Source organism: Thamnophis sirtalis, unplaced genomic scaffold (assembly GCF_051295495.1).
Source record: "Thamnophis sirtalis isolate CommonGarterSnake01/CBP01778 unplaced genomic scaffold, rThaSir2_p1.2 scaffold_3, whole genome shotgun sequence".
Lineage (NCBI taxonomy): Eukaryota > Metazoa > Chordata > Lepidosauria > Squamata > Natricidae > Thamnophis > Thamnophis sirtalis.
In genome coordinates, this window is record NW_028261383.1 from 28,043,733 (window position 1) to 28,067,420 (window position 23,688).

Here is a 23,688-nt window from a genome sequence, read left to right on the forward strand (position 1 = left end):
GTCACCATCATCATATCTCCGTTTTCATTTGACTATAATTGTTTAAACATCATCATCAAAATATATCAAGGTTTAATATATAACCACATACTGGCCTTTCATTTACTATTTCTAAAATCCTCCACTAACACTAAATCCTTATGTCCTATTCTAGCTAAACATCCATAATATTTAATAACAACATTTTCTAATCCTCCTTTCCAAATCACTGTTTAGAATTTACATCCAGTTATGTTATACATACATACATACATACATACATACATACATACATACATACATACACCAGTAAGGGTATGGCTAGCTGATGAGAGCTAAATAGCTTGAAATAGATCTATACTAGTCTCCCTTTATTTATTTATCAGCACAAATACAACAAAATATGTATGTATGTATGTATGTATGTATGTATGTATGTATGTATGTATATATATGTGCTGATAAATAAATAAAGGGCTGATTGTGCTGATAAATAAATAAATATAACAAATGTAACAAAAAGGCAACAGTAAAAAATTGGGTTTCTGTCTGGATGGTCTCTTGTGACGAGCCGAAGGATAGAGAATGGAAGTGTGACCTTCCTCCCATATTTGGGCATACCAGGGTTGTGACTTTAAATATATATATATATATATAACAGTTCATCTATACTAGTCTCCCTTTATTTATTTATCAGCATAAATATAACATATTAATTATATTATATTATATTATATTATATTATATTATATTATTATATTATATTATATTATATTATATTATATTATATTATATTATATTATATTATATTATATTATATTATATTATATTATATTATATTATATTATATTATATTATATTATATTATATTATATTATATTATATATATATATGTTGTTATTCTTGTCCCTCCTTTATTTAACTATATCCTGTATCATAACATTTCCCCCCTAATAATCAAAAGTTTAACTGTATCTAACTTAGTTCTTTTTTTATTTAACTTTTATATATAATCCAAAGGGATTTCTAATCTTCCTTACATTATACTCATCATAACACTACACATTGTATACACTAGTAATATTATCCTCACTTAATCACTTATTAACTTAAGTGAGTCTCTTAACAACTGTGGCAGAAAAAAAACCTGGGTCGCAAAATGGGGCAAAACTCACTTTAACAAATGTCTCGCTTAACAACATAAATTTTGGGCTCAATTATTTTCGTAAGTCGAGGACTACCTGTAACTTGGCAACCACTAAGCTGCAGAAATGCTGAAGTAGTCGGGCACTAGGACCTTGAAGTGCTTTGCTCAGAAGTGGTACCCACTCTTGCTGGGAGCAGAAGGCATCACCAGAGTCGCTTGCAGCATCGTTGCTACGCATCTATTGCTGCAGAAATATGGCCAGCCAGACCCAGGGAATTCAGCAGCTGCTGCAGGCAGAGAAGAGGGCTGCAGAGAAGGTGGCAGAGGCTCGAAAACGTGAGTTGGAGCTCCCGGTTGTTAGGGAAGATGCTGGAAATAGGGTGGAGGCTGACATGCAGTGGAGAATGGCAGCATCAAGTGGAGAATGGCAGCATCTCTGGCAGCTTCTTGTGGAGAGGAATGGCGGAGATATTTTTGAGGAATTCTGGGGCCTTGAAAGGTCATTTCTGCCTTGTCCTTGGACTTCTTTGTCTCCATCCCAGGAAAGGCCAGGCGGCTGAAGCAGGCCAAGGAAGAAGCCCAAGCTGAAATTGAGCAGTATCGCTTGGAACGGGAGAGAGAATTCCAGCAAAAACAACAGGCGGTGAGATGAAGGGGTTTCAGCTTACTTAGCCTTTTTGGGGGGAGGAGGGTGTTGTTTGATGAAAAACCGATGATGAAACCCAGAGGAAAGGTGGGGAGATGAATAAAAGACGAGAAGGGGATGTGGGTGATGGAGTCGGAGTTTTAAGAAGCCTGATAGGAATTTGGGAGAGGAGGAAGAGAGAAAAGGTGGCACGGGAGTCTGGATAGCTGAAGGCTGCAGTTGGCCTTTACAATTTCCACTGCATTTTAGGATAGTTTAGTTTAGTTTAATGAAATTTGTATGCCGCCCACTCCCATTGGGACTCTGGGCGGCTCACAGGCAAGATAAAAGCATTTTTTAAAAATTTAAAAATAAGAAATGCAATATTAAAATTAACACAACATCCATTCTGTCCAAGAGGGGCTGGATATTAATCAACAGCCCCAGGCCTGCCGGAACAGCCAGGTCTTGGCGGCTTTACGGAAGGCCGGGAGAGTGGTGAGGGTCCGGATCTCTACGGGTAGTTCGTTCCACAGGGCCGGTGCAGCTACAGAGAAGGCCCTCCCCCGAGATAGGGAGTTTTGCATCAAGATCAAGGTTTCTGAGACATTTGGTGAGCCCCAAATGTTTTGCTTCCTATTGAAGTCAAGGTATGTAAGACCATAATCTGGCCCCCTTGAAAACAAAATACAAATAAGCCAGGGGTGGGTTGCTTCTGGCATTACTGCCGGTTCGGTGTGCAAAAATGTTTGCTGTCACCGATGCAGTGTTTTGTCCAGCAGACATATTCACATTGTGCCCAGAGAGAAAAATATCTGCCTCTACCTAGGATCAAACTCACAGCCTTCTGATTGTGAGGCGAGAGCACCACCTCTCGGCCAACACCTCACTCTTTGAACTGTTCACTAAATGAATTGTTGATATTCGAGAGCTACTTGTATTAGTGCTTCACTTCTTATTATTTTGGAACAACCTGGATTTTTTTTCCCGCCCTCTCTAGGCGCTGGGCTCGCAGGGGAATCTGTCCGCAGAGGTGGAGGCTCAGACCCGCAAAAAACTACAAGCTATGCACGGAGGGCAAGCTCGGGGCAAGGACCAGGTCTTGCGCCACCTTCTCACTACTGTATGGAATGTGCAGCCGCAAATTCACCCCAATTACCGCCTGGCTGTCTAAAGGGCCTAGTGCCCCTGCCTGCAGTTGATTGGTGAACTTCTGATGTGCTCCTTATTCTCAACACGATACGCTTTAGATGCCCAAATACCCAAGTCCCCTATTTCCTCCCTATATCTTCACTGAATCCTACAGGTCTCACAAACAGCCTGTTCTCCCTGATGCTTCTCATTCATCCTTTCTCCTCCTTTCATTGTATCTTGGATCAAGGCTGTGAATTGCATTTGATAGTCAGAGTAATCAATCATGCCCAAACGATGCAAAAGCAAGCAATCAACTTTCTATTTGTTACTGGACACTGACCACATGCATACATAGAAAGACACACACCAGTTTTCAAAGTACATCTATAGATTATTCTCTATTCCCCAGGATTACAGGTAGTCCTTAATTTACAACCATAATCGAGCCTGCAATTATGGTTATGTAACTGTGATGGGTCATTAAGTGAGTCATTATGTGACCACTTCTGATTTTATGATTTTTGGGGGGGTGGCGGTCATTATGCAAATGCCATGGTCATAAAGTAAACCCAATGCTTGTTATCTCCATTTTTTTTCTGGAAGTAAACTGTAAGTAAATGCCAGTTTCCAACAAAACAAAACAAAAGCATCGTAACTCGTGCTTAATTAAGCACCCACAAGCACACTGCAATGAGCTATAAGCAAGCCAGTTGTGAAGCATCCAAAATGCGATCATGTGGCTACAGCTGTGTGTATGTGAACTTTGAATCTGGATTGTCACTTTTTCAGGGTCCGTCGGAATTTTGAACAGTCGTTAAGCAACTGGACGTAAGTTGAGGAGTACCTGTAGTTGTTTTGATTTTTTGGTTTTTTGGCTTAGTTTTCGTTTTTAAAGGGGCTGTAAAATCCAAATAGCTGATCCCTATAAAACAGATCCACTTCCTTTCACAAACCCAGTGCTGGATCTTTCCTTCCGTATTGTACAATCCTATGGCACGAAAAGATATATCCGGAAATGTGAAGGTTGCAAGATTACCCTTGTGTTACCTGCTACATGTATTTGTGTGCTGAGACTGAGAGGTTCTATTTCCACTCCGTTGTACCCTGCTTAATTTGTTTCCCTCCTATGATCAATCATGTTTATCCACAACTGAACAGTTCAATAAAAGCGGCAGGCAGTGAAACAACGGGGGAAAATGTAGTGTTTTGTTTTTCTTTGACAGTTCTGCAGGTACAAGTATAGTTTTTAACTTACGACCGCAGTGGAGCCCAAAATTTATGTTGTTAAGTGAGAAATTTGTTAATTGAGTTTTGCCCCATTTTACAACTTTTCTTGCAATATTTGTTAAGCTGCAATGCTGCATTGCAATTCACTGCAATGGTTAAATTAGTAGCACGGTTGTTAAGTGAATCCGGCTTCCCCCTTGGATTTTGCTCGTCAGAAGTTCGCAAAAGGGAGTCACGTAACCCTGGGACACTGCAAACCGTCATGAACGTGAGTCAGCTGTCAAGCATCCGAACGTGAATCATGTGACCGTGGGGATGCTGCAACGGTCATAAGTGTGAAAAATGTTCAGAAGTCACTTTTTTCTGTGCCACTATAACTTTGGTCACTAAACGGACTGTTGAAAGTCGAGGACAACCTGTCATTGTTGGTTTAAACTCGTGATGGCGAATCTATGGCACAGGTGGCACGCGGAGCCATTTGTCAGGGCATTTGTCATGAGGTGAGTTTCCATAGGAGGCTAATCCCACCTTTGTTATGTAAAGTAGACTAGCTCAGGCTTTAATGGCTCATTGACAGCGGGGAGGTGCACAAAGCTGCAAACATGTTTCTCCCTTTTCACATTCAGGGAAATATAATATTCTGCCTTCTTAATATTTCGCAGGATGTTTCAGTTTTCAGAGAGGTGGCTTTTGACTTCCTACAATTAGACATACCCAATTCCTGCAAGATATGCATTTTGTGTATTTGCAGCTGAATTGTGAGCTGAATTCAAGAAGAGTTTGTAGGCAATATTGGGATTGTGTCTTCGGGCAGAAGGAAGGACATAAAGAAAACAACATGTGGGAAGAAATATATTTTGTTGCTAACAGATGAGATTAAATACACACCTGCAAATTAATGGGAAAAAGTAGATAACAGCTGGTCAATTTAAACAAAACTTCCCTCAACTCAGTGCTCTCTGGTGGGAGTCATGAAATGAACTTGATGAACCTGTTCAGAAATCATTAGAAAAACACAATTTAGAGCCCAGAAGAAGAAAAAAAATATTAGGTTGGATCCTTCCTGATTCCTTGGATTGTAAGGAGGGGAATAAATATGCAATTGGGCATGCAGGATTTTGTTACTGTAGCCCAGAGGTGTGCTGATAAATGTTTAAAAACCGGCTCTGCCAACTTCAGTGCCGCCATGGCGCCATGCTGCTAGCTAATGGAACAGCCGATGGGCATATTAAGGATTGTCACTCAGCTCTGCTTTCTTCCTGCTTGCAAAAAGCAGATTGTGACCATCTGCTCTTGCAAGAAGATACAGACCAGCTGCAGCACACAATTACTATAGTCTAACTTAACAAAGTATAGTTCTAGTATTCTTCTGTGTTGGTTTCCTATCCTGATTCTTGAAGGGCTGTCAGCTCTCTGGATGTGTAAGACTACCCATAATTTGCAGCTAGCATGCACACTGTTTTTATGACCACATCTCAATACAAGTTATCATGCAAGTCTACATCTAGGAGTCCTTGAGTTGTCAAAGGACCACATAAAGAAGATAAATTAATTTTTAATGGAAAGAGAGAGAGAGAGAGGGAGGGAGAGAGAGAGGGAGAGAGGGAGGTAAGGTAGTTAAGTATGGAATATATTATACAAATACCAGCTCTCTGATATCACATATATAATTTCCAAACATGTGTTTGTAGCTAAGTAGCTGTCCCTATTAACAGAAAATGATAAGAAAATTACCAGTATGGTAACGTGTCCAAAGTAGAGATAATTTGAGTCTAGTTATTTGAGTCTCGAGGAAGATTGGATTAATAACTCTACGATTTATTGTTTGGGGCAGAGGTTCAGCATCATGCCGGATTGCTGTACTCCAAAGTCACAGCCAGTGAGAATGGAAATAAAATGCCAATAGGCACTGATAGAAATCCCAAGGGTGCTTTTTCAAAAGGCATTCAGACACTTGTTTTTTTTCCCTTGAAGATATTTTGCTTCTCATCCAAGAAGCTTCTTCAGTTCTTAATGGGGGGGGAGGAGGAGGAAACTGAAGAAGCTTTCTGGATGAGAAGCGAAAGGCCTTCAAGGAAAAAATGAAGAAAAGTCCAGTTTCCTTTTGAAAAAAGCATTTTTGGGACAGCCACAACCTGGATGACAGAGACTCTCCATAGATATCGGTAACTATTAGAAATCTTTATATTTTGCTTTAGTTCCCAAGCTCTTGTACCTTGAACAAGCTGCTATTGGAAATACAAAGGGATGAAGTAGAATAAACAATCAATCCATGGATTGAGCCAAAGATTTTAGATTTTAGCAAGAAACCTAAGCATCTCTATTCTGATTGACTGGACAGCTACTTGTCAGAAATCCTATAGGGTCACCCGCTTGATTAGGGGGTTGGACTAGATGACCTACAAGACCTCTTCCAATTCTGTTTCTTTTTAATTATTATAAGATTAGGATAGAAATTTAACTGGTGCTTTCTGCAGAACCACCCCCGTTGAGTTATTGGCCGTAATGATGTTGCACAAGAATTACGTAATTCTTTTTCTGAAAACCAGCTACTGGTAGAGCACAACCTTTTTCACATGAAATAAATAAAATGATTTAAAAGTGAACCACATGGTTTTACTGACCAATTGTGAGCCAGCACCAGTTTACTCCCATTGGGAGGACGCCTTCAAAAATCCATCCCAAGAATCCTGTATTAAAATAGGATCGAACGAAAACTCACGAATAATAGCATCATTTACAAATTATTATTTTAAAGTATGATAGATGTAATCGTCTTTTTAAAGTTTATTTTTTATCGGGCACTCAGTTAGACAAAAGGCGCCAAAAAAAACACCCCAAGAACCGCGCGGGGTCCTCACCGCAGGTCCCTCCAGTCGCTTCCGGTTACGCCCATCACCTAACGGAAGTGGCTTTCTTTCCGCTGTGATCGCGTCTCGGTATTAACTCGTCGAACTCCTCCCCTCCGTGTAAGGTAAGCTGCTCTTTGATAATCGCCCGTTTATAGGCGCTGCGGTTAGCCATCCGTCGTATATCGAGGCAGGTAAGGTTCCTTCGGGCATTTGCCTTTCCGATTCTTCTTTTTTGGATGGTCATTTCTTCATCCCCGAGCCCAAATTTTACAATTGGGAGCGTGCGCCGTAGACCCTGTCATTGTAGTAAAAGCCTGAAATTAAAGATGGCGCCTTTTTTTGCGCGTTGGGTGCATTTCTTGGGCCGATCGTAATCGAGAAACATCGGCTACCCACTATTACTCTCGTCTTTTAGGCCTGGTTCGTTAAATCGAGAGATCTCTTGTGCTCCACCCCAGAAAAAACTAGTCGACAAACTAACCTTATAGATACACACTACGGGAGTTTTTGTAACGCCTCCCCCCTCCATTTTTTGAAATAGGCCCTTTATCTGTAAAGGAAGAAAAATCTGAAGTATTTTCTAACGAGGCGAATGCAATGATTTCTGGAGCCCTCCCCCCAAAAAACTGACTTTGCAATACATGATTACATATTTTTACTGTAGTAATTAAGAATTGTTGCTAGCCTAAGCATCCTGCATTTGCTTCCTGTTTATCGTTGGGATTAAATAGCTGCATCTTCTCTTAAAGAACGGAAACATGCTCATGCATTCATATAGATCAAGTGTGCGGTCCAGGGTTAAATGGATGTAAGGAGCTTAATTCATTAGTTTAAAGGTTAAACTCCCTGGGAAATGCACAGGATCTCTTTCATCCAGGATTTCTTCTTTGCTCCAGGAAGTGGTCAGAAAAGACAGGAGATGGTTTTCCCTACTGACCTTGCTTTGATAGCTGATTTCAGAGTGAGATTTAAGGGAGGGGGGATTTGCAGATTGTTCTTGAATCTGCCTGTTTCACGGAAACATGGAAGCTGAGGTGCGCCCCATGCAGCTGAACTGTTGCAGTACAGTACTTCTAACATCTTTGTCATGCTTTTTGCAAAATATTGGGACTTCAGGAGTACTTAGACTTGCAAAGGTTGCTTATTGGTTATCTCTGTCTTAAGACAAAGATTGTTACTTAAATCCTATTTGCATAGCGTTTACACTTTTATATGTATTACAACACTTTGATGTTTCCTACAAAAGGAACATATAGGCAGTCCTTGACTTACAACTATAATTAAGACCAGATTTTCCATTGCTGAGCAAGGTGATTATTGAGTGAGTTGGATGTTAAGTGAATTATGCCCAGGTTTATGATCTTTTTGCCATGGTTGGTGTTAAGCAAATAACTGCAGTTAAATGAATCCTGTTATTAAGTGGCTTCCCCCTATGATTTAGGTTGTTGGAAGCCAGCTGAAAGATAGCAGTTGGTGATCACATAACCCTGGGAAGCTGCAACCATCTTAAATACATGCTGTTTGCCAAGTGCCCAGATTTTGATCATGTGACACTGGGATACTGTGGCAGTCAAAAGTGTGAGGACAGATTATAAGTTATTTTTTTCGGTGCCATTGTAACTTTGGACAATCACTGAATGAATGGTTGTAAATCTGTGTACAATAGTAGTACTTATGCCAGCACAGTCATTTGGTATAATAACAATGGATGATTGATAGTCTGCGGTATATTGATTCCATTGTGACTAATCAGATCTTATGTGCAAAATCAGGTAGTTATTGGATGGCAGTAAAATTAAACTGGATCTTACTTCCCTTTGGTGGCTGTCTGGATTTTTGCAGCCCAGATCTAGGTTTCCAGCTTACAAGTACTCTTTACCAATAAACCAGAATTCATCTTTTTTTGAAAAAATTATTAATAGCAAAATCAACTAACAATTGAATCCTTGTTTGCAAAAATGTTTGCACGTAATGGTAAGCCACGATATAGCTTCCTGCAACTAAAGATAATATATTCCTGAGGTGTCCTCAGATACTTTCCTTTGTATTTCACCTGGCTTTTTAAGAGATTCTGGGAATATGAAGATGGCATCAATTGCTGAAATTATTTGCAGGAACAAGTTAAAGCTCTATGCAATGGGAGTATATCTTGGTTAAATTTATTTTTGTGGTAGAATGGTTTAATGTGGTAGCCATTTTGTGAATAGGCAAGTCTTTTATAACAGCCATTGTGAGTTTGCTTATCACTTGCTCTCGAAACCCCAAATGTGCCCCTAATCCTTGTGAAATGAACTTAAATCTTGTGCTATAATAACTTGGAGTAGAGTTATAATGCCATGCAATAGAAAGGGCCTTGGACTAAGTTATGAATGTAGAAGTCTTAGTTTGCAGATGCCTCATAGGATGGTGCTTCAACATGACTGCTCTCTTGAAAGGGTTAGAGATCACTGTGGCTTGTAATGCTTTTTTTATTGGTGCTCTGCAGTATATTGATAATGTTGGGAATTTCCTTTCTAAAACACTTTGGCTCACTTAAGCCTTTATCCCAGTTTTTAGAGAGGGAGGTATCACCATGACCGAGAATGATGTTGACAATGAGCTGCTGGATTATGAAGATGATGAGGTGGAAACCCAAGCAGCTGGAGAAGGGGTAGATGTCCCATCTAAGAAAGACGTCAAGGGATCCTATGTCTCCATCCACAGTTCTGGCTTCCGTGATTTCCTATTAAAACCAGAACTCTTGCGTGCCATTGTTGATTGTGGCTTTGAGCACCCTTCAGAAGGTGAGTTGAGTGACTTGTTCTGTGGAGAATGTAGGCTTCTGCGATCTCAGTGGCACCAGGTATTAATTCTGTCCTTATTCTCAATGCAGTGCAACACGAGTGCATCCCACAGGCAATCTTGGGCATGGATGTCCTGTGCCAGGCCAAGTCTGGCATGGGCAAGACTGCTGTCTTTGTTCTCGCTACACTTCAACAGTTGGAACCAATAACAGGACAGGTATGTCAATGAAATATAGACACCTCCCCCCACACACACATACACGCAGATGCTAGAGGGGCACAGATGTTTGAAGCTTGATCACACAGGTGGGCTAAGAATAATCCGCGGTAATGGGAGAAATTACAAATTATTTTTGCCCTCTTTCACAGGTTTCTGTACTGGTGATGTGTCACACGCGTGAACTGGCCTTCCAGATTAGTAAAGAATACGAACGGTTCTCCAAGTACATGCCCAGTGTCAAGGTGAGAGACAGGAAGTTGTTCCTATTCTGAATTGTCAAGATTCTGCTCTTATTTACCATCATGGGAGTGAACAAATCCAGATAATTATTTCTTTGCATATGCCAACTCGTGAGCCTAGGCAGCTCACAAAAGCCATGTGACACGAATTATTATTATTATTATGCTCATTAAATTAAAAAAAACACATATAGTGATGTGACCTTAACTTCTTTCCAAAAATATTACAGGGAAAGAGCCATTCTAACCTCAGGAGGGAGGATTAACATTGGGCTGCTCCTAAAAAGGAGCATCTTCCCCTTTAATTTCTCACAGGCTAGAGATTTTGAGCCGCTTCTAGCTGCCATTGTTGAGTGGGAAGGCAGAATGTACCTGGGTTAGAAGGTACCAGTTGCCTTGGTGAGATGGGTGGCATAGAAGTTAGATAATTTTTAAAAAGATATGAACCATAGAAAGAACTTAACGGGTGTTAGTGCCTGAAGCTTGGTCCTGCAAAACCAGTGTTGTTGTTCTGTACTATGTTGACTACAGCAAGGGAGCAGCTGTACTCAACGATTGTAGCTTCTGAATTGACTTTGAGAGCAGCCCTCAGCAAAATAGATTGCAGTATCCAAGTTCAAGTTAAGGACACATTACTGATACCATAGTCACCCAGTCTAGAGAAGGCTGCATTGGATAGCACAGGGGTTCCCAACCTTTTCTATAACCCACACTCCTAGAATGCTTCTGATATATTCCCACACCCCTTACAAAAGTAAAAAAAAATGCATATAATTATGCATATACACTATGATTTTGAAACTTCTAAACCCAAGTTTCTACACCCCCTAGAATAACACCTTGCACCCCCAGCAGGTCCTAGCACCCCCGGTTTGGAACCCCTGGGATAGCATAACTACCATTTACTCTTCCACCAGAGGACATGAGTCCTAAACAATCCCAAGTTGTTAACCTGCTATTCTAGGGGTAGTATTAGCTTGTCCAGAGGTAAAGAAGCATTCTGGAAGCTGATGGATTCCCAAAAAAACAGCATCTCAATCTTGCTATGATCCATCTTCTTGTCTGTTCCATCTCATCTGTCATCTAGGCCAGTGGTTCTCAACCTGTGGTCCATGGACCTGGGGGGGGGGGTTTCAACGTTGTCGCAGGGGGTCCACAAAGGCTTGAAGAAATGTAATGATTTAAATTTGAGTTAAGTCTTAGCTGTCCGTGGCCGCACAATGCATTTAAAAGGAGTCCATGGTAAAGAAAAGGTTGAGAACCACTGCTCTAGGCACTGGAGAAAGACTTAACATCTCTTTCTTGGCCTGGAGCAAAGATATAAAAATAGGAAAGGATTCAAAAATTTTCTTGGGCTGTGTCAGATTTGGCACAATATTCTGCTAGCTGCCACCCTTGAAAACTCAGGTGGTTGATTAAGCCGAAGACAATATTCTTTCATTCTTCCCTCCCATAGGTAGCAGTGTTCTTTGGGGGCCTGTCCATCAAGAAGGATGAAGAGGTTCTGAAGAAGAACTGCCCCCACATTGTGGTGGGGACCCCGGGCCGCATCCTGGCTTTGGCCCGCAACAAGAGCCTTAACCTCAAACATATCAAGCATTTCATCCTGGACGAATGTGACAAAATGCTTGAGCAGCTTGGTGAGTGTTAAGGGTATTGTGGAATAGAAAGAAAAGTCAGCTTTACAGCACACGGAAATCTACGTTGTGTCCTTTGTAGTTCTATGAAGGCAAGGAAGAATAGGAAGTTTCTCCCTTCTTCTCAGACCTTTGTTACCTTATTATGGGTATTTTCTGACTGTGTAACTCAATATGATCTGTAGAGAAGATAAAATTTTAGAAAAATATATTTTAATAGCAATAGCATTTAGATTCATATATTGCTCCATAGTGCTTTATAGCAACGACATAGATATATCCATTAATAATAGCAATAGCACTTTGACTTACCGTATTTTTTTGGAGTATAAGACGCACCAGAGTATAAGATGCACCAAGATAGCAATAGCAGTTAGACTTATATACCGCTTCATAGGGCTTTCAGCCCTCTCTAAGCGGTTTACAGAGTCAGCATATTGCCCCCAACAACAATCCGGGTCCTCATTTTACCCACCTCGGAAGGATGGAAGGCTGAGTCAACCCTGAGCCGGTGAGATTTGAACAGCCAAACTACAGAACTGCAGTCAGCTGAAGTAGCCTGCAGTGCTGCATTTAACCACTGCGCCACCTCGGTTCTTTTTGAAGAGGCAAATAAAAAAAATGTTCTTGCACTCTGCAGACCTCCCAAAAATGGTCCATTTTTTGCATAGCTCCTGGTGGCTGGCGGGAGCAGAAAATGGCCCGATATTCACTAATTTCTGCCCTCCCCAGCCCCCAGGAGCACTCTGGAAGCTTCCTAAAGGCTCTGCGCGGGCATTTTTGCAAAGGGGCGTGTTTCGGAAAGCCAAAAATGTATTCAGTGTATACGACACACACAGATTTTCACCCTCTTTTTGAAGGGAAAGAGTGCTTCTTATACTCCGAAAAATACAGTATATACTGCTCCAAAGTGCTTTCACTCTGAGCAGTTTACTATTGTGGGTGTGTTGCCCCAACAATCTTGAGTCCTCTACCAGAAGGATAAAAAGCTGAATCAACCTTGAGCTGGTCAGGATCGAACTGCTGGCAGTGGGCAGAATTAACCTGCAATACTACATTCTAACCACCACAGCACCAGGGTTTGCAATAGCAATTAGACTTACATACCACTTCACAGCCCTTTCTAAGCGGTTTTACACAGTCAGCCTATTGCCCCCAACAATCTGGGTCCTCATTTTACCCACCTCGGAAGGATGGAAGGCTGAATCAACCTTGAGCCGGTCAGGATCGAACTGCAGGCGTTGGGCAGACTTAGCCTGCATTCTAAACACTGCGCCCCCAGGGCTGTTTTTTCAAGGCTTTGAGATATGTTTGTGTATGTTTAACCCAAGTAGCTATTCTTAACCTGTTGGCCCTTCTTTCCTCCCAGATATGCGTCGAGATGTCCAGGAGATCTTCCGCATGACCCTGCATGAAAAGCAGGTCATGATGTTCAGTGCTACTCTCGGCAAGGAAATCCGCCCCGTGTGCCGCAAATTCATGCAAGACGTAATTAAAACCCTTCTACCTTCTTTACCCACCTGGCCGGTCAGCCTACCTCTCTCCCTCCCTCTCCCCATCCAGGGAAGGAGAAGGGGGCCGGCGCGGAGAACACTACCACTCTTTACAGCTCATTGGGCTGCACCCTTGCTGCCCCTCACCTAGCCAGTTCTGCTAAGGCATCTGTAGGAGACACATATAACTTTCCGGAAGATCATTCGGGTGACGCTAAGAGCCTCCTTTGCACACACGAGCGACAGCACCTCTCCCAATAGGGTCAGAGCAGCACTTCAGCTATGATCTTGATTTTGCCCTTCTGGCACACTTAGCTTAGAGATCATCTACATTGTACTCAGGGCGGATCCGCCCCAGAAGGGATCCTCTTTATGCTTTCCCACCTGGCAAGCGGCGCAACATGGGCAGCACTCCCTTGCTGCCCCAGTTCCCTCCCTCTGCGTGGAATTTGCCTGCTTGTGTCAGCACCGTGCACAGAAGATCCTGGCCCACACACGCACCCACGTTCAGAAGATCCTGGCCCACACACACCCAGGCAAGTGGTAGCCTTTTTTTTTTCTCCTCCACCCCCACCCCGCCCCCTCGCTGCCCTGCGTTAACCTGATACACACATTACGCACAAGACACAACCGCGGCCTGTGTGTTCCTGATCCCGCCCTTCCTTGCCCCGCCCCTCCCTGCCCACGCATTCTGGAGACCTGCGGCGAAAAGACTCCCCGAGGGATCCGAACAATCGGAGGCAGCCCAGTGGAGCGGACGCCTGGTGACCCGGAGGAGAAGTTTTATCCTTTTTTTGGAACGGGCAAAAAAGCGTTATTTTCTGTAACCCTCTTTTCTCCTTCCTCCCCCTGTGCCATGTGGGAAAGGGATTTATTTCAGAGCCTTCGCAGTAGGGAGGGCAATAATCTGGGCAATTCCCCTAGAGGAGTCCCTAAAATTATGAGGCAGAAAAGTTAACGCTTTAGCGAAGAGGTGGGGAACTCTGGCCCCTTTTATGACTTGCGGACTTCGACTCCCAGAATTCCTGCTAGCTCGGGAATTCTGGGAGTTGAAGTCCGCAAGTCATAAAAGGGCCAGCGTTCCCCACCTCTGCTTTTAGGGTGCCATAATTAAACCTGGAATCAGTTGGCCAGGGGCCTTTTGAGTTCAAAATCAGGCGATTTACTGGTCTTGATAGGAGCAGATCCAAAAGGATGTCTTCTCTTAGAAGGAAGGAAAGGAATGGCAGCTCCTTTTCTTTGTTGTCCAGATCTTTCTTATCCCTTTAGGCCAAGCAGGCTAAGATGCAATCCTCTGCATAGTTAAATGTCTTGGAGAAGTGACAGGTGGCAGTTAAGGCAGCTGGAGTATTTCAGTAAACCTTTTTTCCCCCCTATAAGTAGGTGTTCTCCATGTGGTTTTTTTTTTTTTAATTTCAGGCAGTGAAAAGGGGGTTATTGAAGCTTTGAATCCCTATTTGGAAAAGGGATTATTTGAAGACTACATACAGAGTCCAGATGTGACTCAAAAATTCTTTTAAGACAACAATATTAATGTCTTGTAACAGAGATATATTTTAAAAAGGTGACGTTAGCTCTCATTCACAGAACGTTTTGCAGGATAAACTAAGACGCATGCGGGACTTTTTTCTTCTTCTTTTTTTTTTTTTGAGTGTTAATTGTCGGAAGGAGTTAGCCAGCCTTTGTTTTCTGGGCCTGTTCTAAGGAACAGGGCCCTTGTGGTAGAGAAAGTTGCTCCCGTGCACATCTGTGCTGCCTGTCCTCCCCCTGTCCCCGCCAAGCCCAGGTCAGTCTTAACCTTGGTCTAACTGGCCCTGGATTTGCTTCTCAGCCTATGGAGATCTTCGTGGATGACGAGACCAAGCTGACGCTGCATGGTCTGCAGCAGTACTATGTCAAACTGAAAGACAACGAGAAGAACCGCAAGCTGTTTGACCTGCTTGATGTGCTGGAGTTCAACCAGGTGCTTTCTGGAAATAAGAGCCTGTCTTGGGGGCTGGTGTGGGGGAAGGGTGGATGCGGGAGGGCCCACAGCTGACTAGACCCAGTACAGGTGGCAGTCGACTAATCGCTTATTTAGCAAGCATTTGAAGCCATAATGAAAGGTGATAAATGGTCCTCGCTTACAATCATGGTCACATGATCAAAACTCGCCAGTAATCAGCATTTTACAGGTCCTTGACAACAGTTCATTGATCAAAATTTAGCAACTGACCCATGACAGTTGCAGGGTCCCAGGATCATGTTTTTGTGACCTGGCAAGCAAATCTGGCCAGAGCCAGATTCATTTAACAACCATGTTACTAACGTAACAACTGCAGTGATCCACTTTTCACAACGATCATAAAACGAGGCAAACATCACTCAAGAAATGTTTCACTTAGAAACTAGGAAAGTTTTGGCTTAATTGAAAGTCAAGGGCTGTTCTGTGTTTATGACAATTGTAGTGTCCCTAGATCATGCGATCCATTTGGGACCTTCCCAGCCTGCTTCCAACAAGCAAAGTTAGGTGAACCAGTTTACCTTAATGGAATCATTCGCCTAACAACTTCAGTTGCTTAACTACGGCAGAAAGCAGGCTTGATTCACTTAACAGCAGTCTGCTAAGCGAGGAAAATTCTGCTCTGGTTGCGATCAAGAACTAACTATCCTGTTTCCCCGAAAATGAGACCTATCTGGAAAATAAGCCCCAGCATGTTTTTACACATGTGCCTAATATAAGCCCTACCCCCCAAATAAGCCCTTCTTAAGACTTGTCTACACAGCTGCCCGGCTGCCCATTCCACCTGGTTGCCCACAGTACCATGGCTGTCAGGCAAGGCAGCATGGTGGTGGAACTGCCTCATGTGCCACATACCGACTTCAGGGCTCCTGCAGCTAGGCCACCCACGCCTTGGCACCTGCCTCACGGTGGCAGCACCAACAGCCATTTGCAGCAGGAGCCCATGTGGCCACTGGCCCACTCCTGCTTGCTCATGGCCGCAACGGAGCAGGAGGTCAAGTGGTGTGTTGCTGCTGTGGCTGCGAGGCAAGGCAGGTGTTGGGGCACAGATGGCCTGGTTGCAGGGGCCGTGAGGTAAGTCGGTGCAGAGTGCGTGAGGCAGGTCCCCCACCCCTCAGCAGCAGCACTGCTTTATCACATGGCCTGCCCTGCCGTGAGGAAGCAGAAGACGTGGGCCTCCCATACATGGAAGAGGGCGAGGAACAAGATACCCCCTGAAAATAAGCCCTAGAGCTTATTTTGGGGCCCAAAAGAAAATAAGACCCAGCCTTATTTGGGGGGAAAACCATGGGTATCTATTCATTTTTAAAGACAGTTTGAGGATCTTAATTGAACTAGGAGTTTACTACTGCTGCTGCAACTGTCGTATCTAAATTTTAGGCAAAAAAGTAGCCTTGTCATACAGGAGTTTTGCTTACGTTGCTCTGAAGAATAAAACCTACCTGCCACTTTTTGACAAACTCCGGAGTTGTCCGAGGGGGCTTCAAAAAAAAACCTAAAGAAGGTTGATTGGTGTTCCTTAGGGTTGACTTTCCTCTTCCTTTGCTTAGGTGGTCATCTTTGTGAAGTCCGTGCAGCGTTGCATAGCTCTGGCTCAGCTTTTGGTGGAACAGAACTTCCCAGCCATTGCCATCCATAGGGGCATGCCGCAGGAGGAGAGGTGAGGCTGTGGCGGGAAGGGGCTCTGGGTTCAGCTCTGCCTGCGGGGTCCTTTTGCGGTGATGAATTTGCTCAGACTAGAGTCTCTGACTTCTTCAGTGATGATGCTTTTAAGCCCTGAGCAATGACCCCTGCCGAAACTCTTGTAAATTCTCTTGCCAAAAAAGTTGATTTGTACGAGAAAGTAACTAGACAAGCAGTGTGGATCCTGAATATTAGGGGTTTGAAACACATTTTTTCAGAAGTCTGGAATGTTGCATTTTCTGCTTTGGGAAACAAGTTTAATGATTCCCAGAAGTAGATTCTCTGAACCAGAAGCAGATTGATGTGTTCCACAGGTAACCTGCTCCTGAGATGAGCGTTTTGTCTGGAATGCCATATCTGGGAAATTTCAGATCACCTCCAGTACATTCATAAATATTAAAGCTTTTCAAAGGAGATTTGAGATATTCCATTCTCAGATTAATGACTTTTACACACCCCACATTTTGTGTGTGTATAATATGTGTAGAAAGAAGAAAAAGGGGGGGGGTTAGATCACAGTAATGGGAATTGAACATCTTATGAAGCAAGGGTTCAAAAAGTGTAACCCATGGATGAGGGATCATCAATATCACTTTATAGCCCATGGACAATTTGAATGGGACAAAAAAAGTCCCCTATTTTAATTCTTTAGTTGGGCGAAGCTTAGGATGCCAATAGGTTTTTTGTAGCTCAGTGGTAAGATGCTGAGCTTGTTGATCAGAAAGAACGGCAGTTCGAATCCTTAGTGCCGTGTAACAGAGTGAGCTCCCGTTACTTGTCCCAGCTTCTGCCAACCTAGCAGTTCGAAAGCATGTAAAAATGCAAATAGAAAAAATAGGGACCACCTTTGGTGGGAAGGTAACAGCATTCTGTGTGCCTTCGGTGTTTAGTCATGCCAGACACATGACTATGGAGAATGTCTTCAGAAAGCGCTGGCTCTTTGGCTTTAAAACAGATGAGCACTGCCCCATAGAACCGGGAATGACTAGCGTATATGTGTGAGGCGAACCTTTACCTTTATATATAATATTTACCTTATAAAAGATCTAGCGAATCTTAAATTGGGCTCCTGATTCCATCTTTTCAGGGTGGGCTTTGGAATGTCTGCCAAAGACCAGCATGGCGTTCAAAAACTAAAATAAAAAATAAATAATTTCATGCCTCTGACTGAAGTATGGGTGAAGTTCCATAGTGAAGAACACTACCATATATTTGCTGTCTTGCAGATTGTCGCGGTACCAGCAGTTCAAGGATTTCCAGCGTCGTATCTTGGTAGCCACCAATCTCTTTGGCCGTGGCATGGATATCGAGCGAGTCAATATCGCTTTCAACTACGATATGCCAGAGGATTCGGACACTTATTTGCACCGGGTAAGCTGAGCTGTCTAATAAGCAACCCCCTAAATTTCCTAGGTTTGGGTGCCCAAATTGAGGGCGGGCACGAAAGTCCAAGGTGTAGTTGCAATGATGAGTTGCTCAGACTAGAGTCTCTGACTTGTTTTCTGATGTCTCTTTTCAAGCTCCTGAGTAAGTGCCCTTGGTTGAAAGCACTTTGTTTTTTTAGTCGTGTACTGACCTTTGGCTGGGTTTGAATCCTACTTGGGGCTCCTGTGGGGAAAAAATTCACTCCTATCCTCTCATTTCTGGATTCTAGGTGGCTCGTGCTGGCCGCTTTGGCACAAAGGGCCTGGCAATCACTTTTGTGTCTGATGAGAATGATGCTAAGATCCTAAATGAAGTGCAGGATCGCTTTGAAGTGAACATCAGCGAACTGCCTGACGAAATCGATATCTCCTCCTACAGTGAGTCTGTTTTACCGATTTCTCCTCCACTGACGATCACAACAACAAAAGTTTGTGTTAACTAAGTGAGTTTTACCTATCTAAGCGGCTTTTGCCCCATGTTACAACCTTTCTTGCCTTAGTTGTTAAGTGAATCACTGCAGTTGATAAGTTGGTAACCCGGTTGTTAAGGGAATATGGCTTCCCCGTTGACTTTAATTGTCAGAAGGTCACAAAAGGTAATCCATAGGACCCTGGAATATAGCAACGGTCATAAATATGAACCATTTGCCAAATGTTTGAATTTGAGGTCGTGTGAAAAACAGTCATAAGTCACTTTTTTCAGTGCTGTTGTAACTCTGAACAGTCACTAAATGAACTGTTGTAAGTCGGGGATTACCTGTACTATGCTTTAGCCCAGCCCACCGCATCCTCACAAATAGGTATGCCAGAAAGAGGATGTGGGGTGAAACCGATTGCTGATGGCATAATAGTATTGCTCGCTAAACATTTTGCAGAGTAAAGCTTTGTACTTTCTAGATGAAAATAAAAAGTTGATGTTAATACATACAATGTAAACATCCCCACTTCGTCTGTATAGAAGAGCCACTTTCAGTATACAGACAGTCCTTGACTTATGACCACAATGGAATCCAAAATTTGTGTTGCTAAGTGAATTCTGCCTCATTTTACAACCTTATCACAGTTGAATGAATCATGGCAGTTATTAAGATGGTGACTGAGTGAATCTGGCTTCCCCGTTTTCTTTATTGGTCAGAAGGTCTCAGAAGCTGATTAGATACCTTGAGACCCGGCAACCATCTTAAATATGAGTCAGTTGTCAAGCGTCTTAATTTTGATTACATGACCATGGGGATGCTTCAATGGTCACAAGTTAGAAAAAAAATGATCATTAGTGACTTTTTTCAGTACTGTTATAACTTTGAATGATCACCAAACAAAATTGTATGTCGAGGTCTACCTGTAGTCTCCTCAGACCTTGGTTTAAATTGTAAGGCTTACTTACATTCTAGTGATTTAATATGGTGGATTAAAGAAGACACCCTTTTTGTGCATTGGTTCTTCCTTAGCTGATTTTTGTTCATTTCCATCTTTATATTTTATCATTTGAATGTTTTATATCAGGGGTGTCAAACTCAATTTCATTGAGGGCCGCATCAGGATTGTGTTTGATCTCAGGAGGCGGGGTGGGTGTGGCCAGCTCAATGTCACCTGTGTTGGGGGGGTGCCTGTGGCGGCCTGAGCACTGCTAGCGAAAACGGAAACTCGGGAGGGGCTTGGGCAGCCCTCCCGAGCTCAATTTTAGATTCCAGGAGGCCGTTGCAACTGAAAACGGAGCTGCCTTCCTGAGCACCGTTTTCGCTGGCAGAGGCATCGCGGGGCTTGTCCTTCACTGTTTTCACAGCAGCCCTGCAGTCCGGATCTAACCATCCCGCTGGCTGGATCCGGCCAACAGGCCTTGAGTTTGACACCCCTGTTTTATATTATGCCTCCTGGGGTTGCTTGATAGATGGGTGGCATATAAATTTAATAAAAAAAGAAATGAAATAAAACCAAATTATTATTTCTGAGGAATATAGTTGTTCTTTTTATGATTTTATCTACTTTTATTAGCTGGGGGAGCAATGGCATTGGGTTTTGAGTAAACATAAAATAAGTTGAGATGTAGCTTAAGGGAAGACATTGCGAAACGAGTGAACCATAGAAAAGGGATTTTCTGCTCTTCATTGAGAGCTTGATTTGTTTCGCTATAATGACGGGCCGTTTTCATTTTAGTCAGGAGGCGTTCACTTGCCCTGTCCTTACCTGACACCTTCTCTCTTTTTTCAGTTGAACAGACCCGATAAAAGGGGGGGCTCGACTCTCCATGTTGACCTTGGTTTTAATTCCTGACCTCTGCCACTTTCCTGAAACTTCACATTTAATTTCACCTGATGGAGAAAGAAGTGACTTGACTGTCTGGAATACAAACCCACCCCAGTCCTGTGGCAGGGACAGAAGAGCTTCTGTCACTTAGCTACGTGTAGTAGTGGAAAAAAAGGCCGATCACAGCAAACCTCCATTGCTCATTGAGGTTGGAAGCCTCATTGCTCGACCGGCACCCAAGATGAAAGCAGCACCTTCCTGTCGATGCTTTTAATACAAAAAGAGACTTGACTTTCAGTTGGATGTTCACTGCCTGCCTACCAGCAAGGTTTTTTTTGGGTGGGGGATTCCACATGTTGCATTGCTCCTCTCTGTTCTCCAGTCAGCATGTCATCTTCCCCACTGCTCTGACAGGAAGCACAAAAGAAAAGGGGGAGGGAGCTGAGATGGGAGGGTTGCTCTTGTGAATTTGTGGCATTCAAAAATTGTGTTTTGTTTTAAATGGTGTGTCTTCCTCGAATGGGAGAAATTTAAGAAAACAAGCTTCCTTTTATAACGCGCTCTCATGCCATTTTAAAATCCGCTTTTAATTTTTTTTCCCCCTCCCCTGTGTATTCCTCATGGCTTTGAACTTTGTCTGCATGTTAACATTACTTCCATCCCTGCTGGTATCTTCTGGCGGGAAACTAGTAGTGAAAGTTAGTCATGTTTTAGCTGTGGCTTGTTCTCTCTTTCTCTCTCTCCCTCCCTTTGAGACCCTCTTATTATTATTTTTGGTAATAAAGGAGCCCAGCTCTTAAGGGTGACTGATTAAACTAGTCTTGTGAATAAACATTTTGCTGGTGTTTCATTTTTTAGGATTATGGCTCCATTGTACCTAACATAACTGTCTTTTTTTTTTTTTACTGTAAGCACACTGGCCCACCTTAAAAATGAAATTCTGTTGCGTGCTCTCAAGAGAGTACATATCTACCGTCATACATAACACAGATACACGTGCTATATACATAAATAAAATATATCTGTACACACGCATATATATACACATACATTAGTACATTTGTGTGTGTGTGAGTGTGAGAGAATCACTTCTCTTTTGAATAAATAGTAGAAAGGAAACTTGGGAGTTCACAGGGTTGATGCTACATGGAGCAAAACTGACTGAATCTGGATGTTCTTCAGATACCTTTGGAGCTGGTTCTGTAGGCGTGGCTTGGTGAGCGTGGCAGGGGAAGGATACTTCAAAATCCCCATTTCCTCCAGATCAGCTGGGACTCAGGAGGCAGAAAATAAAGGGGGTGGGGCCAGTCAGGTGGTATTTACAGGTTCTCAGAATATACTCAAAACGTCCACTACTGGTTCTCCAGAACCGGTCTGTACCTGCTGAATACCACCTCTGCTGTGAAGTATTCATTCAAGTAGATATAAAGCCAGTAGTAAGAGGACCAAGTTCAAATCTGGATAGTCACTTGTACGCCCAAGTGATTACAACTGGCCCTGTAATGGTGATTACCTGTTTAATAACAGCTATGTGATTTGATGCCTGATGGATTCATCTGGGCCATGTACAAGTCCTTGATTTGTGACTTTAATGGAGCCTGCTTACCGCAGTTGTATTTGCGGCAGTCATTAAGCAAATCATCCCAGTTTGTTAAATGAAGATGGTTATTAAACCATCTTAATAAATTATTAAATTTATTATGCATTAATAAAACCAATGGCTTGCTATGGACATTAAGCAAACCAATGGCTATTGCCAAAACCTTGAAGTGCGAGTGTTCAATAAAACATTTGTGAAACATGACTACAGGACACGAAATTATAAATGGCCATATGCCTGAACTCTGGTCACGTCACCATGAGAGAACAGGACTGGGTCATAAGTAGCCTCAAGGTAGGTGGTTGTAATTTTGAACTCTTGCTGAGCAAGCAGTCGTAAATCAACTCCCTGTAGAAAGTTTAATGGAATGTATGAGATGACCCGGTGTTATTTGACACCTCTACAATCTTTCCAGAGTTTGACTGGTGAGAACATGGCTTCCTAATAAAGGTGCCTCTTGATTCTCAACTAAAACTTGTCTGCCACATAAAGAACTACCATATTTTTCAGACTATAAGACACCGGAGTATAAGACGCACCATGATTTTGAAGAGGTTATTTTTTTTAAAAAAGGCCTCCCAAGCCCTCCGCATGCCTCATTTTTTTGCAAAAAAAAAAAAGGGGGGGGCATGCAGAGCTTTGGGAGGCTTGTAGAGTGCTCCTGGGGGCTGGGGGGAAAGTATGTTGTGTACAGTAAAAGATTAACAAAAGGCAATGCAGGATTGCAAAAGGCCTTGATCAGCTGCTGTGATAGCAACAGCTGTGTCTTCTCCCTGAATTGTGCCTGTGCAGCAGCTCAATGGCTGTTAAGTCCTTGATTTAAGACCACAACAGCCCAAAATTTCTGTTGTCCAGTGAGACATTAAACTTTTGCTGCATTTTACAACTCTTCCCACAGTTATTAAATGAATCACTATAGTTGATAACCCGGTTGTTAAGTGAATCTGGCTCCACCATTGACTTTGCTTGTCAGGTCACAAAAAGGGATCCCATGACCCTGGGACATTGTAACGGTCGTAAGTGTGAACCAGTTGCCAAGCATATGAATATTGATCACATGGGGCTGCTACAAAAGTCATAAGTGAAAAATGGTCATGTCACTTTTTTCAGTGCCGTTGTAACTGGTCACTAAATGAGCTGTTGTAAGTTGAGGACTACCTGCACATTCTTTCCATGCCCTAAACACACAATCTAACCATGATGCAGTTCATTTTTCAGGATTTTCCCCTTTAAGGGACTCTAGGTGAGCTCCAGGCAGGCCTTGGGAAAGGTAATGTAACTTGATTCTCATCCCTACTGATACTTCAAAGACTTGGGAGTTTGATCTGGTAGCCTGATACTCAGCCTGGTAGCAGGTTACCCATACCTGCCTGTTTGCGTTTGGAGATACTTGTAAACC

General features: G+C 42.8%; 2 protein-coding genes and 1 non-coding gene across 5 annotated transcripts; all 3 read left to right on the forward strand.

Annotated features, from left to right (window-relative positions):
* Positions 1-1,287: 1,287 nt before the first annotated feature.
* ATP6V1G2 (ATPase H+ transporting V1 subunit G2) lies at positions 1,288-3,502 on the forward strand. Its single transcript, XM_014060509.2, has 3 exons — positions 1,288-1,462; positions 1,669-1,769; positions 2,752-3,502. Exons 1-3 carry the CDS (start codon positions 1,381-1,383, stop codon positions 2,923-2,925), a joined length of 357 nt encoding a protein of 118 aa, XP_013915984.1. The 5' UTR covers positions 1,288-1,380; the 3' UTR covers positions 2,926-3,502.
* Positions 3,503-6,980: 3,478 nt separating this feature from the next.
* On the forward strand, positions 6,981-21,521 carry DDX39B (DExD-box helicase 39B). Of its 3 annotated transcripts, none has more exons than XM_087708459.1 (11): positions 6,981-7,086; positions 9,514-9,747; positions 9,837-9,964; positions 10,117-10,209; positions 11,663-11,846; positions 13,213-13,331; positions 15,168-15,299; positions 16,889-16,998; positions 18,248-18,392; positions 18,676-18,888; positions 20,654-21,521. In XM_087708459.1, the coding sequence occupies exons 2-10, from the start codon at positions 9,537-9,539 to the stop codon at positions 18,886-18,888; spliced, it is 1,335 nt and encodes a 444-aa protein (XP_087564585.1). In that variant the 5' UTR covers positions 6,981-7,086; positions 9,514-9,536; the 3' UTR covers positions 20,654-21,521. The 3 variants fall into 3 exon arrangements, with proteins under 3 accessions (XP_087564585.1, XP_087564587.1, XP_087564586.1); XM_087708461.1 differs by having other exon boundaries at positions 18,676-18,823; XM_087708460.1 differs by having other exon boundaries at positions 7,043-7,155.
* On the forward strand, positions 18,482-18,551 carry LOC148047735 (small nucleolar RNA SNORD52). Its single transcript, XR_015696179.1, has one exon. It is a non-coding gene; the product is annotated as a small nucleolar RNA SNORD52 (small nucleolar RNA).
* Positions 21,522-23,688: the final 2,167 nt, after the last annotated feature.